Source organism: Cucumis melo, chromosome 3 (assembly GCF_025177605.1).
Source record: "Cucumis melo cultivar AY chromosome 3, USDA_Cmelo_AY_1.0, whole genome shotgun sequence".
Taxonomy (NCBI): Eukaryota; Viridiplantae; Streptophyta; class Magnoliopsida; order Cucurbitales; family Cucurbitaceae; genus Cucumis; species Cucumis melo.
In genome coordinates this window covers 3,214,287-3,231,073 of record NC_066859.1, presented here as the reverse complement: position 1 = coordinate 3,231,073, position 16,787 = coordinate 3,214,287, and the positions used below count along the sequence as shown (strand labels likewise).

General features: G+C 32.6%; 1 protein-coding gene across 1 annotated transcript; it reads left to right on the top strand.

The window, feature by feature from the left end:
• The first annotated feature begins 14,558 nt into the window (after positions 1–14,558).
• On the top strand, positions 14,559–16,741 carry LOC103504261 (uncharacterized). Its single transcript, XM_051082682.1, has 8 exons — positions 14,559–14,799; positions 14,938–15,149; positions 15,221–15,313; positions 15,400–15,516; positions 15,589–16,020; positions 16,111–16,167; positions 16,255–16,485; positions 16,556–16,741. The coding sequence occupies exons 1-8, from the start codon at positions 14,559–14,561 to the stop codon at positions 16,739–16,741; spliced, it is 1,569 nt and encodes a 522-aa protein (XP_050938639.1).
• The last annotated feature ends 46 nt before the right edge of the window (positions 16,742–16,787 follow it).

Here is a 16,787-nt window from a genome sequence, read left to right as displayed (position 1 = left end):
GTAATTATCCTTTTACAAATAATTAATTATTGTTTATCTTTCTCCAAAGTAATTATCCTTTTACAAATAATTAATTATTGTTTATCTTTCTCCAAAGTAATTATCCTTTTACAAATAATTAATTATTGTTTATCTTTCTCCAAAGTAATTAATTATCCTTTTACAAATAATTATATTTTCCCAAAATATAATTATTTTACTTTTTCTCCTTTAATAAATATCCTTTCTCCAAAACACAACTATTTTTTCCTTAAATAATTATATTTCAACAAATATAATTATCGTTTCCTTTAACATAATAATTATATATATATTTCCACATATACATATAATTATTCAATCTCCAACAAACTTTCCACCCCACAATTTAATTAAATAACATCCATAATTATTTAATTAAATTCAACTTCAACAACACTAAAAATCCACAACTTTACTTAATTCTCTTAACCTACCATTTAAACAAAAACTTAACAAACACCACGTGCCAAAACCTCTAATTAATTAAATATTCATCCAAGAAATATTTAATTAATTTCAATTCCCACATAAATCAAATAATTCTCATTAAATGGATTCAAAATAACGCCCAATAAATTATCTTAATTTTTGGGGCGTTACAGACCTCTCCTCTCCATATATAATGAATAATGAATAAGCTATATGGTGGTGCTCCATTATTGTTTAAAGGTGGGGGGACACATTTCATTTTTGTTTCCATTCTCACTTCATTCTCTTCTCTTTTCTTTTAGTGTAGCATTATCACAATTATTATTCAATTCATCTTTTATATATTTTGAAATTTGTTTGATTTTAGTCCGTATTTCTAATAGATATTAAATCTCACCTTTTTAAGTTAATTTTTAACCAATCTCATTGCATAGTAAGAGAGTATTTATGTAAGAAAAAACAGTTAATATGTAAATATGTTTATATTTCTGTAAAAATGTCGTAGATAACATTTTTTTAAAAACAGATCAACAATAAACTAGCATTGAAGTCTGGGAATCTATAAATGAACTAAAATTAGATCATAGAAAAATTAAACCAAAATAATCCAATATAATTAAAGTCGTACATGCATCTTTTGTTTGTATATTTTTATGTTTATTTCAAATCTTAAGTTCTTCGAGTTTTTATTGTGTGTGGTAGTTAAAAGTTTTTTCGTTTACAAATAAACATTTTGTAATTTAATGAGAGTTGTAGGCATTGTTTGCTACCTATTTTGAGTTGATATGATAATCAATAATTGGTTTATTTAATTTTATTTTTGATTTATGGGTTTTTGGATTTTAAAAGACAAGTATATTAAAAAGCGTTTTTAAAATGAAAAGAAAAAAGAGTCATTTTAAAAATGAACTTCTCATTTTCAAGAAAAAAGACTTTGACAGTATTTGATTAAAATTGTTGCTTCATTATATTAATAGAATGAGTTGCACTGATCATAACTTTCGTCAGTTTGTTGGTTGAATCAGTTTGTTGGTTGAATTAAGTTGTAAGACTTTTTAAACCTAATTTAATTCCTCGAGTTGTAACCTTTTTCAAATCAAATAATTAACCCTTATTACAATTTACCTAGTTATAAAATTTTTATTTAGTTATTCGAACTCAACTAAAATAAAACATTGTGTGAGTTTTGTTGGATTGGTTAATTGACTTTTTTTTTTGTGTCGTTAGGTTTTTTTTGAACAACCGTACGTTTATCTACGATATTTTCGTTCTTTAAGTCTAGACCCTAGACTTTGCAATGTTTTTCCACTTTTATATATTCTACTTTATTATAATAAATTTTCACATATGATGCAATTGCAAAAATATTTTCTTATTTTACACATCATTCTCACAAAAATTCAAAGTTAAAAAGTACCTGGAAATTTTGAATTAAGTTATTTATTTTTAAAAATGAATTATTAATTGTAGATTTACTGAATGTCAAAATTGTGGATAATGGAGAAAAATTCTTTTTGAAGAAAACAGAGGATTATGGAAATGATATCTTCTTCAACCAAATAGAAAATGACCTTATTTATAGATTTATTCGTGGCCATTATTCAAAAAGTCATGTCTTTTTCTATAATATAGTTATATTAGTTTTCATGAAGTGATGCATCCACTCATGATGCATTCATTCATGAAGAAACACAAACGATGACCATTTATTCCAACATTCCCCCCCTCTCCCCCATAAATGGTAAGTTGATAAATGGAAGAAAATAAGTGTTAGGTATTTCAAATGAAGAACCTGCATTAGGATAAGTAGTATAAACTTTGAACTTTTACTAGTGAACATCAATCGAGTTTACTTGGTGAATTAGTGGACAAGATGCCTTGAACTATCAACCGTTCTAGAGTAAACTAAAACAATAGAGATCACACAGCTTCTTATTACAACAAAGTTTGTTCTCATGATTGTGTTTGTTTTGGCCTTGAATACCGCCTGGTCTCATAAGCGTTTTAGAGATTTCACCTTAAAATTCTCACAGAAGCGATCCCTTCATACTCACATAGGCGATTCATGTACAGAACATCGTATACACCTTTTTTTTATTAATAATTACCACTTACAGAAATCATTAAAAGCATAATAATGCTTACCCTAAAACAACACTAGCATTACCTCATCATTCGTAGAATAGGTGAAAGATTTCAATGCAGTTCTCAATATATGTTATCCAAATATCAATTTACTCTTTGAACCTAGATCTTAGGATCTCCAGTCAACTAGGTTGGTTACCTCTCTGAGTAACTTCATATTATAGGCTTTAATCTCATTCTTTTTGATGAACTTCCAACTAACTCCATAGTTAGGCCTTTAGTAAGTGAATCTGCAATATTATTTTTTGACCTCACAAAATCAATTGTGATAATTCCACTAGAGAGTAGTTGCCTGATTATATTATGCCTCTCTCGTATATGTCGAGACTTACCATTATACATAATATTTTATGCCTTTCAAATAGCTGCTTGGCTATCACTATGTACATATTGCAGACATCAGACCAATTGGAAATATCTTCCAAAAAATTTAGAAGTTATTCTGCTTCTTCTCTAGCCTTGTCTAAAGCTATAAATTTAGATTTTGTTGTTTGTTTAGAAGATTTCCAAGATACAAACCTGCCTCCAAAGTAAAAACGTAACCACTTGTGGGTTTGGCTTTATCTATTCCATTCCAAGTGTGATTGTTGCATACATATTTTTCATATGTTTTTATGTCTCAAGTGGAAGCAACTTTACTTTGTTGGTTCCTCCTTCAACATTGCAATAGCATGAATTTTCAATAGTTGTCCAAAGTCAAAAAATAACATTTCTTATGGCCATCAATATTGAAATTATTGCCATTTAGAAAGAATGTTTCATACTTTTTGAAGAAGAAAAATAAAGTTAAAAAAAATTATTTTTTTTGCTTATAATTTGTTTAGAATTGATTTTGAATGTAATGACCCAACTCTTTATACTAAGGTGAGGTCATTACTACTAAAAAAAATTAAAAACTTTCTTAATAAAATGAGAAAACAACACTAATTTTGAATGAAAACCTCAAATAGTCATTTAAAACTATAAATAAATAAATAAATAAATGTATATAAAGATAAATTTAAAATAAAATTCTAACTCGGGCCCTATCTAATTTTAAAGAAAATAACCAAAGAATACAAAAAACTGAAATCATAACTGTAAAGTAAAAGCCGAAGCAAAAAGTTTCCATATGAAATGTCACGGTCATTTCTTGTCATTTGCCAGCTTTCCTCTACCCTTACCTTTACCTCTACTTGAAAGATTAAACATAAAAAGAGTGAGTACAAACATATACTCAGTAAGGGATCTACTACTAGTCCCGCTAGGTGTCTATTAACTTTCCATTAGAGTCTTGTAAAGAAGTATCGTTAAACTGGTGGGTTCCCGAACACACACAATCTAATGATCTCGTAGGAACATCTCTGATCTTCGGTGAACCCAAAGTAACATCTAGGACAAAATTGGTCTTTGGTGAACTCGAAAGAACACTTAGGACAAACTGGTGTTCAGTGAACTCGAAGGAACACTTAAGACAATCGAGGTGTAAGTGACCCCGTCAGACCACTCATATACATAACATCTCATGAGATTGGTGATCTCAACGGACCACACAGTCATAAAAAGGTGGTGATCTCGAGGGACACTCATATAGGTACGACTCTAATAGATAAAGTTAATAGAACGCCTATCTATAACATGTAACTTATCATAAACATCACAAGCATGACATGAATATTAATCAAGCGTTCTTAATCATGATATTAATATTTCATACATCAACATTAACATAATCAGTCATCATCATCATCATCATCATCATCATCATCATCATCATCATAACTTAGTCATAAATATCAGTCATCAACATACGTCATCAATACATGGAGGTTAGCTTAACCAATTTATTCATAACAACAACAATCAAGCTTTCCAAGAATAAATATACTAAATTCAATAACTTAACAGTTTCTTAAAGATCCAAAAATCCATTTAATTCAATTTACCTAAAGTTGAGGTCGAATCCAATTTATCCTTGGTTGGGACAATTTCATAACTCAAAACTTTCGGTTAATTCTAAACAAATTAAACCAAAATTAAATATTTAGAGTCCAATAATTAATATCTCATCGGTATTAACCAAAACTCACCAAAACTTACCAAAATAGGGGAAAAAGAACCAAACATTAGGTGGGCGGCTTGGCTAAAGGGAAAACGTCTCGGATGGCTAGAGAAACAGCTTGGCGGCTCGCGTGCAACTTGGAAGACAGGGAGGTTGAGTGGCTCGAGTAGACGACTTGTGCAGCTTGAGTACAAGGACGTGACTCCAACTACCATGGCGCGGTTGGTATTAAGGAGTTCGGTGGTTGTGGCTTGCGAATGGTGATGGGTTGGGTGTTGGTTCGCGAATGGTGGCTGGCGCGACGGATGCGAACAAACCACGATGCTGGACTATGGACGATGGAGGAGAGACGTGATCGGTGGCTTGCAACGACGGAGCGTGGTAGACGTGAAACGAAGACCCATCCCACGACTACGGCTCAGATGTGTGACATGATTAGTGATTGACTTGCGATCGGCTTTGACGACAAGATTAATGGACGACAGACTGAACAACGAAGGTTGATTGGAGAACTAAGACAGTGGCGGCTAGGGTTTGAAGGCGAACTAGGATTTTCTTTTGCATTGAGGGAGAAGATGATGAATAGTAAAGGGGCACGCTCCTCGATGTTCTATTTAAGTAAAAAAATAATATAACAATTATTATTTTTCTTTTCTTTTTCCAAATCAAAAACCCACTTCTTCTCTCTCTTCATTTAATACCAATTCAATCTCTTTTTATCTTCTTTATCTTAAATAATTATATTATCTCTAATAATATAATTATTCTTAACCTTCTCATTATTTGCTTAATTATATATACACACATATATAAATATTATTTTGAAGCGTTACATTGTTTAAATCATTTTTATTATTTTCAAAACCTTTCAAAAGCGCACATTTTTATTTATTCCAAACAAATTTTGGTGGAGTGAAAATTGTAATGAAAGTATAAAATTAAATATTAAATAAAAATTGAATGATTAAAAATGTAATTCAAATTACCAAGTTTTAAATAGTTGGACATAACTTAAAATTTCCCTTACTTGAAATATTTTCTCTCTCAGCTCAACTAAAACAACGTTCGAATTATAAATCGATCGGTTGGATTCGAATTTCATTATTTTCTAAAGGAAAAACCGAGGAAATAGCAAATTTATGGATAGGAAAAAGAAAAAAATAGCAAATTGTTAAATTATTTTGATTTATGGCAAAACTAACTGTCCAAATAATTTTTTTCACTTTTTTAGCTTGAATTTATCCCTCCACGGATAACAATTGTCTATATACAAATACAGTGTATTTGTTGAGATAAAAAAATCAAACAAAATATCACATATCACGAATACAGTGTATTTGTAAACACACACTTATGATAATTCTTAACTAAATCAAAAAAATATTATATTGTTCCAACAATCCTTGAAGATATGTCATTAGTTTCAATTTACTATTTTCGTCAAAATAGCAAAATATTGGATTACAAATAGAAGAATAGCAAATTCAAAAAATATTTTGATTTATGGCAAAACCGCTTGTTGGATTTTTTTTCAATTTTTTTTTGTCTGAGTATAGCTTTCACAATTAAGGGCAATTCCTCGCATACAAATACAGTGTATTTGTATAGATAAAAAAACAAACAAAATATCACATAGTTTAGTTTCAACATCCCCTAATTATTAGGATTTAAATCAATTAATTTACAATTTTTTACATTTCATATTATTTATAAAAATTTTTATTAAATAATACATATTACAAAATTTTAATAACAATTTGAATCTACAATTTATATCATCCCCTAAAATCGTCAATTTGAATTCAAATTTTACTTCGTATCCCTAAAATAACACAAAGATAAATTCAACTATTTTGCATTTTTTTATTCTTCAAACTATTTATCAAAAAATAGATATAAATAATACGTAATACATATTTGATATGTATTAATCTTTTGAGTTTAAAAATATATATCTCACCCTAAAATAGTTAATTTTAATCTCAATTTTTAACCTTATTTTTAAATCCAATTTTTACACTTTAATTTTAAATAGTTAGTTTGAATCCCTAAAATTATGCTAAAGATACTAAACTTATATTTGAGTTAAATTATCATCCCTAAAATAATGCTAAAATAACAAACTTCATTTACCACATTTTCATCACCAAATTTTGTTGATTTAACAATAATTTCATAAATAATACATAATACACAATTGTTATTTTGAATTCAAATTTTATATATTATCCCTAAAATGATGCAAATATATCTACAAGATTCTGGGGTATGTTATATTTTAAACAATTTATTAATAATATTGGTAATTATTACAATTTCTTAAATGACTTTAAATATGCCTCAATGGCATTTTTGCAATTAATTAAAACTTCTTCCTTATGTCTTTTAAATTAAATTAGAGAAAAGAAAAAGAAACATGAAAAATAGGAAGAGGGGGCAGCCGCAAGTTGAAAAAACACAATAGAGAGTTTTTTCTAGCAAAAAAGATTGATAGAGAAGAGTGTGGTGTGACGGTTTTTGGTGTTCCAACAGGAAGAGAGATCAGGAAGAGAGACGTTGGTCAATGGAGAGGAAGATGTTAGAGGTTTAGTTGTGGGTTTCGAGGCGGATAGAAGATGACGGTTTTGCGCTGTTTACAACAACTCCGGTGTTCATTTCAACAGCTTCACAACGTGTTTAACAACTGGTTTAAACATGGTTTTGGAGTCATCAGAGGTTGGTTTAGCCATCAGAGGAAGAAATTTGAGTTTCAACGTCAGCGGCAACGAGCTTTTTTTAGCAGCTTTTGATGGCGTTCGACGTTGGTCGTGGGTGTAACGCCCCAAATTTTTGGTTGTTTAATATTATTTGATTTATGATTTTATTAGACATTACCTAATGGTGGTGGGGCTTGGGAGTTGTGTTAATTGGATGTATTTGAGGATTCTTGGTTAATGAAATTTTGGTGGTGTAATTAATTAAGTTTTGAGGATAAAATAATTTCTTTATTTGGATAATTAAACTTGGTAGAGTTATTTGTTGAAGATAAGATAATTGGGTGGAGGAGAGAGAAAAATTGAATTATTTTGGTTTAAGATAATGTGATATTTTATTTGGAAATATATATATATATAAGGGAGTGATGTGATTGGTTGTTTTTGGAAATTTTAAAGGAATAGGAAAAGGAGGAAAATAATAATAAATGTATTATTATTATTGGTTAAATAGGTCTTGGGAAGTGGGTCATTTTCTTCACAAAGAGAAAAAAAAAAAGGAAAGAGGAGGACCAAACACTAACCCTAGCCACCGCCACCACCTTCGACCGTAGCCCTTCGCATCGCCAAGCTCCAGCCGTCACGCACGGATCTCAGCCGCATCTCTAAGCCGTTCACATGGAGCCTCGTCGATCCGTCGTCCGCCCGAGTGTTTTCGTTTCCGTCCCCGCACCAGCCATCACGTGTGAATCGAAGTCTGCGAAGCCCGCGTCACCCAGCCGCTCGCCTAGCCACGTCGTCACATATCGAGTGTCGCCTACCCCAGCCAAGTAATCCCGAGCGAAACGCACGCCGACTCGCGACCACAGTTGATCCATGTACCCGACCTGAATAGTTGCGCCTCGCCTTCGACCCGCGCGCCCGCGTTTTCTTCATCTCGTGAAGCCGACCCGACCCGCGCTCTTCTCCGTGAGCCGATCGCGAGCTGCGCTAGCGCTTACTCAGTAGCCAAGCCACACGCACGCCGCGCCTTTCGAGCCACCCTGCACGTGCAAGCTGCCTGCCGAGCCGTTCTGCATGCGCGAGCTGCCTGTCCGAGCTACCTGTCCGAGCTGTTTTCTGCTTTCTAGCCGAGTCGCCTAGCCGCTTCATTTATTTTTGAGCCGCTAGCCCGTTTCCGGTCCTTTTCACCTAGTTGGGTAAGTTGATTGGGTTTTGGAATACCCAACTAAACATTTAAAATTTGTTGGATCTCAAATAATTTAATTTTGGGGTTAAAATTAAATTATTTCTCTTAAGGAACATCTAGGACCAATTGATCTTGAAGCGTGGGACTTCTCCAGTTAAGGGCTCAAGCGTCCCAACCTCGACCTAAGGTAAGTTACTTCAATGGAATGTCTGGAGTCTTTGGTCGATTGTTGATTAAGTTATGAAAACTTTATGCTCTAACCAGTAGGACATCGCTGCTGGAAAAGTGTGACCTTACGGTTAGGACTCGTTGAGCAAATTTCCAGGTAAGAGATTCTACTACTAGCCCTACGAGTAGAATTAAGAGATCGCATATATTCTTAGTTATGCACATTGATGACTAGACTGCATAATGACATGTCAATTAATGAGGATATGATATGACATAATGATGTGATGATATGTATGACATGATGATGTGGTTTGATATGATATTATGTTTTGACACGATGATATGACGTCATATGATGATAGGATGTGACATGATGACGTGATGATGCTATGTTATGTGTGTGCTATGGTTAGGATGCATGTTAGCTTATCCTATTAGAGTCGTACCTGCATTGGTGTCCTTCGGGATCACCACCTATTTAGGACTGCGTATTCTGACTGGACCGCCAGTCTGGCATTGATATAGACATGATTCGAGTGATTCGACGGGATCCTCGCAGCCCGATTGTCTTAGTGTTTCCTCCGGGTACTCTACAGACCAGTTTGTCCTAGATGTTCCTTTGGGTCACCAAAGACCAAATTTTGTTCCTACAGAATCACATGTTGCACGTGTTCGGGAACATACTAGTTCTTGGGTACCATTTTCAGGACTCTAATAGAAAGTTAACAGGCACCTAGCGGGACTAGTAGTGGGTCCCTTACTGAGTATTTTATACTCACTCTTTCCATTTCATTTTTTCAGGCAGAGGTAGGGGTAAGGGCAAGGGCAAGCTGGCGAGCGACCAGAAGTGACCGTGGCGAGCCATAGGAATCTCTTGCTTCCGCTTTATATCCGAGTTTAAACCTTCAATGTTTGCATTTTAGTTATTCCTTATTTGTTATTTTATTTCTTTAAAATTAGATAGGGTCTGAGTTAGGATTTTACCTTTACACATAGCGCAAATTACTTTTGATTAGACTTTTAAATAATTTAAATTTTTGAGGTTTTGTTTCATTTTATCCAAACTTTATAAACTTTATTTGTTTTTTTAAATTAGTAATGGCTTTGACTTAGTATAAGGAGTTGGGTCGTTACAGTGGGTTTGCGGCGAGTTCTAATGTTTTAACGTCTATTGGAGTCGGATTTAGTCGACTTTCACGGGTTTAGCCGCAAGCAAGACAAAAATTCCAAAGCCTCCGATCAGAGGAGCTGGCAAAAAGAAAATCCAAGTATGAAGACTTTGAAATGTTTGAAGTAGACTAGCTAGAAGCTCTAATAATTTCTTGCAAGTGATGGAAGTTTGATTTTGACGTGTTAATCATATGTTGGGAGTTTGATTTTAATTATAGGATATTTGTAGTTTCTTGATAATTGTATTTAGGATTCAATTTTTTTAGTTAGACAGGGGCATTTAAGATATTATTCCACCAATTAGTTTTCCATATTTTCTGATTTTACTATTTTATCAATTTAAATACAAATTTGCTATTTATCAAAAAGTAAACCTTCTATTGGTAAGCCCTCCTCTAGTTGGGGAAAAGAAAACCATGAAAAACAGACCCAAAGGCCCAAATCCAATGAATTCTTGAAAATGAAATTGAACCCTTTCTAACAGGCTACAGTATCTTTTTGGCTTTCGTAATTTGTTATTTAATGAAATTGCATTTTAGGCCCTAGGCCCTTGTCAATCATTTATTCTCGATACTCATCAAATAAAAGACAAAACTGAAGGTTTTGGACAAATAGTAATAAAAAATAGAAGTGTGAAATAGTAAAAAACACTCTCATTTGAATTAATTGAATTAAAACATCCAACAATTTAGAGAGTTTTCAAATTATTAAAAAAACACCAAAATGCACTATAACTAAATACCACGGTAATTGATCAAACCGTCAAACATTAAATACAAAAAGAGTTAGATCAAAGCAGTATTTAAATACTTTAGAGGTCACTAATTACACACAATTACAGATACACAAAAAGGAATAAAAAAAAATATATTATTGCAAAAATAGATTGAGTGTAGCATATTTTTAAGGGGTCTTTTAAAAAATATAAAAAAGTGATAAAATATTTACACTCTATAGAACAATTCCAAAAACGAAAAAAAGCACAAAGCTCTACCGTGTAAAATACAAAAAATGCTCTGTCAACCACGTCGTCAACAAGCGCGCGTAATATATTTGCGATCGTTTAGATTTAGTTATTGTTTGATACGCTATTGTTTATATATGACTACAATTTATAAGCGATCGTTTAAATATAACTACAATTTATACGTGATCGTTTACATATGGCTACAATTTATACGCGATTGTTTAGATATGACTACAATTTATCTTTTCAATTCCATCGTTTAATTTTGTTACACGATCGTTTAATTTGGTTACGTTTAAATTTGGTTATTCGATTGTTTAGATTTGATCATTTAGATTTGGGTCCCCAAATCTAAATGATTTTTTTTTTCAAAATTTGGTACACGATTTTTTTAATTCTTTTGGTACACGATCGTTTAGATTTCTTTACACAACCGTTTACTTTTTTTACACGATCGTTTACATTTGGCTACTCCAATCCAAATGATTTTTTTTCAAGATTCTTTATACACAATCTTTTTTTGTACACGATCGTTTACCTTTTTTTAAAACGATCGTTCACATCTGGCTACTCTAATCTAAATGATTTTCTTTCAATATTCTTTATACACGATATTTTATTTTTTTTACACGATCGTTTACATTTGGCTGCTCCAATCTAAATGATTTTTTTAAGATTCTTTATACACAATCTTTTAGATTTTGCTATTTTTTGTACACGACGTAAAAAAAGGAAAAGAAGAAAGAAGATGGAAAGGAATTGCAACGAAAAAAAAAAGAGGAAAAGTAGAAAGACCATGGAAAAGAAAAAAAAAAAGAGGAAAAGAAGAAAAACGATGAAAAAAGAATTGAAAAATAAGAAGGATGATAAAAAGAAATTGCAGAAAAAAAATAGGAAAGAAGAAAAACGAAATCGCAGAAGGAAGACGATGAAAGAAATAGCAGGAGAAGACGAATTGTGAGGAAGAAAAGAAAGTTTACTTTTTTTACACGTTCGTTTACATTTGGCTGCTCCAATCTAAATGATTTTTTTTTAAGATTCTTTATACACGATCTTTTAAATTTTGCTATTTTTTGTACACGACGTAAAAAAATTAAAAGAAGAAAGACGATGGAAAGAAATTGCAACGAAAAAAAAAAGAGAAAAAGTAGAAAAACCATGGAAAAGCAAAAAAAAAAAAGAAGAGGAAAAGAAGAAAAACGATGAAAAAAGAATTGAAAAATAAGAAGGATGATGAAAAGAAATTGCAGAAAAAAATAGGAAAGAAGAAAAACGAAATCGCAGAAGGAAGACGATGAAAGAAGACGATGAAAGAAATAGCATGAGGAAGACGAATTGCGAGGAAGAAAAGAAAGATGGAAGGGCAAACCTAGAATATTTTAAAAAAATGACTAATTTTATGGGCTTTGTTATACGAGCCGTAAATAGTTTGGCGTTTTGTTACATATTCAAAAGTTTTTCTATTTTTCAGGCAAACAACTAAGTGGTGAAAGATTGAAGCATAAAACAAGATTGGCATGGTGGTTTGTGGTTGAAGTAGAGAGGGAAAGAAGAAGAGAAGAAAAAGAAAAGTAGAAATAGATCTTATTTGCATTCAACAATTGGTGACAGAATCACACAAGCAAAGATTGAAGGAAAGAAAATATGAAATTTGTATGGCTACCAATTGGAGACTCATGAACAAACAAACAAAAGTAAGAAAAATGAAGGAAAAACACATCTTAATATGTTGATGGTAGGATATACTAGTGCAACAATAATAGAAAAGTAAAATTGGGAAGAGAGAAGGAAATTATAGTTTGTAAGCTTACATGTTTTTCCATTCTTTTATTATTTTAAATTATATTATAATTGCATTCTAAAATAAAATCTAGAATTTTAGATTCTATTAAAACTTTTTAGGTTTTTAAAAATTCTAATTCTTTATATATTAATTTAAAATTTTTATTGTTTTAAATGTAGAAATTTCAAATAATCTCTAGATACCATATTTTGGCCATTTATTTTTATTTTTTATATTTACTTTATTTTATTTTATTACTTTATTTTTTTATTAATTTAAGTTAATTTGAATTTGAATTTATTTATTTTTTTAAAAGGAAAAAAGAAAACAATAATTAATTCTCATTCCTCTTCTCTATTTTCTCTCAATTACTTCCTTCACAAGTCCCACGATTTTTTCCCTTTCCCTCTTCACGATTCTCCTTCTTCATGATTCTTTCCACTTTCCACTCTCACAAACAGATCCTTACGATCCTGCCTTCTTCTCAGCAATCTAAAAAAAAAATCTAACATCTCAGTGCCCTATAAAAACAAATGAGGAGATTTTCTTAGGAAGAAAAAAAAGGGAGAGGAGATATACCGCAATGGCTTTGCTTTTAGATCCTTAAATTTGAAAGGACTCGGCACTTTGGATTGTGAGTATTTTAGGATTGTAGAAGGTTAACTCATTACGACTTTCTTGATAAAAGACTGTCAAAGGTCTTGGTAAAAAGGAATCTTCCTTTTCTGAAACTTCATCCATTAAAGCACATATTTTACTGTCTTTCATCTCGTTTTTTCCTTGTCCTCTATATACCCTGAGTATCTTTGAATCCATAAGTTGTTGTACTTTGGATCTAAATTTTTGGCACTGTTCGACAACGTGGCCTGCAACTCCTTGATGGAATATACATTGTCTGCTTTTATCATACCTTTCATATCTTATGTTGGGGTTTAGATATTCCTGACTAACATATCTTGCTTCAAAAAGACCTTCAAAAAGTGCTTCCATAGACATCATTATCTCATGGACTTCATTTTTGCACTTTTCAACAAGGTCATCCACAACGTTCACTTTTGGATTTTTCATGATTAGACAGTGGATTTTCATTGATATTCGACTTCTCACCAAATTTTTTGAAGCTTAACCATCCAACATTAACTAGAGATTGCACCTTTCTTTTTAAAGCCAAACAATTTTCAGTTGAGTGTCTCCCACTCCTCCAACATGATAATCACATTGAGCATTTGAATCATACCATTTTGGGTAAGGAGATTGTATAGGAATCATTGGAATAGGAGTTAACTGTCGGTTTTGAATTAGCTGAGGTAAAAGCTCTGTATAAGTCATGGGAATTGGATCAAACCGCCATGTATCTGAATTGGTTTTGCTACCTTGACCCTGTACAAATGGTCGAGGAGAATTTGAGTTAATGAGTTTTGGAGTTTCAGAGAATGTATCGGCTGATACATAGCTATTATAAAGGATATGAGAAACATTGCTTATATACGACGGAAAGTTTTGCTCATATTTTCTCTGACCAAAAATAGATTTGTGCTTCCTTGAATTAGGAAAACCAATTGCACGAACCTCTCCTTCTTTCTTAGATATTGTTCCTTTCTTTATTAACTACTACAAATTTGGGTTTCAACGACACTAGTAATCAAATTATTGTGTCGTTAAAAGTAAAAAAGGCTGATACATAGCTTTGTTTTTTAGTATTTCCATTGAGCAATTAGTGATACTTGTAAACATTTTCTTTTACGTCTTGTAACAAACTTATCAAATCTTCATGTATGTTGATCTATATGTTATGTCAACTTTTTGATGGATCTCACTAATGGATTATTGTTGTTTATGATTATTGTTTTTCATTTTCATTTCGCCTAAATAATTGATATGTTGATGAATAGTGTATTATACTGAAAATTATGTGTCATTTCATGCAGTGGACCATCACTTACCAAACAATGACACTTGGAAAACAAGCTAGATTAGAAGCTGGTTGCTCGAGCGTACCGAGTACCGAGGGAGTCATTAATAAAGGTAAAGGTACAGGTGGACCTACGGGAATGTCTGAGATCACACGGGTTAGTTGTGATGGACACAAGAGAGTGGTTGAATACAATGAGCTCGGTCAACCCATTGGTGAAAGTGCAACCAAGTTAAAGAGTTTCATTGGAACAACCGTGCGGATTCATGTTCCGATCAGTTACCAATCCTAGAAGGATGTAGCTACAGAGCTCAAAGATAAAATTTACGAACTAATTGAGGTAATTTTCTGACCTTTAGTTAGTAACGTTGTTCGCATTTTGTCACTAACGTTCATTATATAATGTAATGTAATAGGGTGGCTTCGTAGTAGACCCCAGATCCAAAAAGAGTATTTTACAAAATGCGAGTGTATGTTTTCGAAACTTCAAGTCGTCGCTAACTACAAAGCATGTATTACATATAAGAAAGATTTGGAGAAACTAAAAGACCCACCAACAGAATACTCTTTCATCGATCGTGAGCATTGGAACATATTTGTCGCTTCCAGATTAACCGAACAATTTGAGGTAACTATAATCACCATTCTCTTCATTCATATATGACAGTAATTATACTAAAATGTAGTTTATGTGTGAAGATGGTTAGCAACAAGGGACGTGAGCGGAGAAAGAACAACAAGTACAACCATCAAATGTCGCGAAAAGGTTATGCAAACCTTACCGAAGAGATGGTACGCAAAGAATAGTATATATGGTTGTTAACATAATGCAACATGTAATGCGTTATAACTAATCATAATGTTCTTTCCTTTTTCAGAAAGCAAGCACATCTAATGGTGAGTTAATTGATCGTGCTTTAGTATGGAAGAAAGCACGAACTACTAAAGATGGAGAGATTCCAGACATAGACACAAAGGAGGTGGCCAATAAAATTGTAAGTACTTTCCTTTTGTAAGGGTGTTTTTTTTTTGTACTTACTAAAAATACTATAACCTTTTCATGATAGGACAACCTACTTGTTTCAAAACGTGCGTCTCATTCAATGGACAACGTAACTTGTGATATATTATCGCAAGCCATCGGAGGGAATGATCCACCAGGAAGGATTCGAGGGGTGGGTCAATACGTCACACCAAGTAAATACTTCCACACTGCAAGAGAAAAACGAAAGAAGGTCGGTAAAGAAGAAGATTATGCTGAAGAGCGAGCGAGAATGGTTGCTCGTATCTTAGAACTGGAAGCAGAATTAATGAAGCATAAGAAGGTTCCTGAAGTGGCCACAAAGGGAGAAACTGACGAGAGCAAGATCAAGAGTCAAATGACTTCTAAAAGCATTGACACATCAGATGATGCAAATGACCATGATGCAAAAGAAGAAAATAGACAAGTTCTAGAAGACTTGACAATAGAGGACTTGACAATAGAAAAACAAGATAAGGTAGAAAGCATCTACTTTTATTTTTTTAACTCAAACGTTATTTTTTTAATGATTAAATATCTGATCAATTAACACTTATGTGCGGCGAAGGTTGGTGAGGAGAACAAATATGTTTGTGCATCGATTGAGACTTTGACAAAAGTGAAGGTCAGTATGAATTTGATTCCTATAGTTTCCAATTTCTCAGATGCAATATAGTAATATGATCATATTTTCTTTCACTGTATATTGTAGGATGGCACTTCTTGTCGACTTGCAATTGGGACTAAGGACAATGTTGTCGGTACTGGAACTATTTTTGACTACTACATGGACGGTGACAACGTGAAGGTATCAGTGGACATGGTTACCGATGGTAATTGCTTCGTTCCTGTTCCAACAAGGGAAGGTAGGACTATGCTTTCCCAAGAAGTTGGTTCACAGTTGTTATGGCCTCGTCATTTAGTCATTCCCCTAGACGAAAAGGTAATGTGTTTTTCACAATGGATTTGGTTTAAATATATTTCATATGGATGAGATTTTATGTTTGTGGCAGATGAAAAGCGTGTACCAAGCTGATCCGCGATTACCGTCGTTGACACTGAATACAAAGAGAGCACCAGTTACACTACGATTATTGCTATGGGAACTTGATTATATTGGGTCAAAAATTCAAATTCACGTACCTGCTAAAGTTTTTGAGTATGAACGAAAATGTTGCATATTCCTCGAGGCACTCTAAGAATTTTGTCAAATGCAGCCTATATCAACCTAATGCATTGATGCAT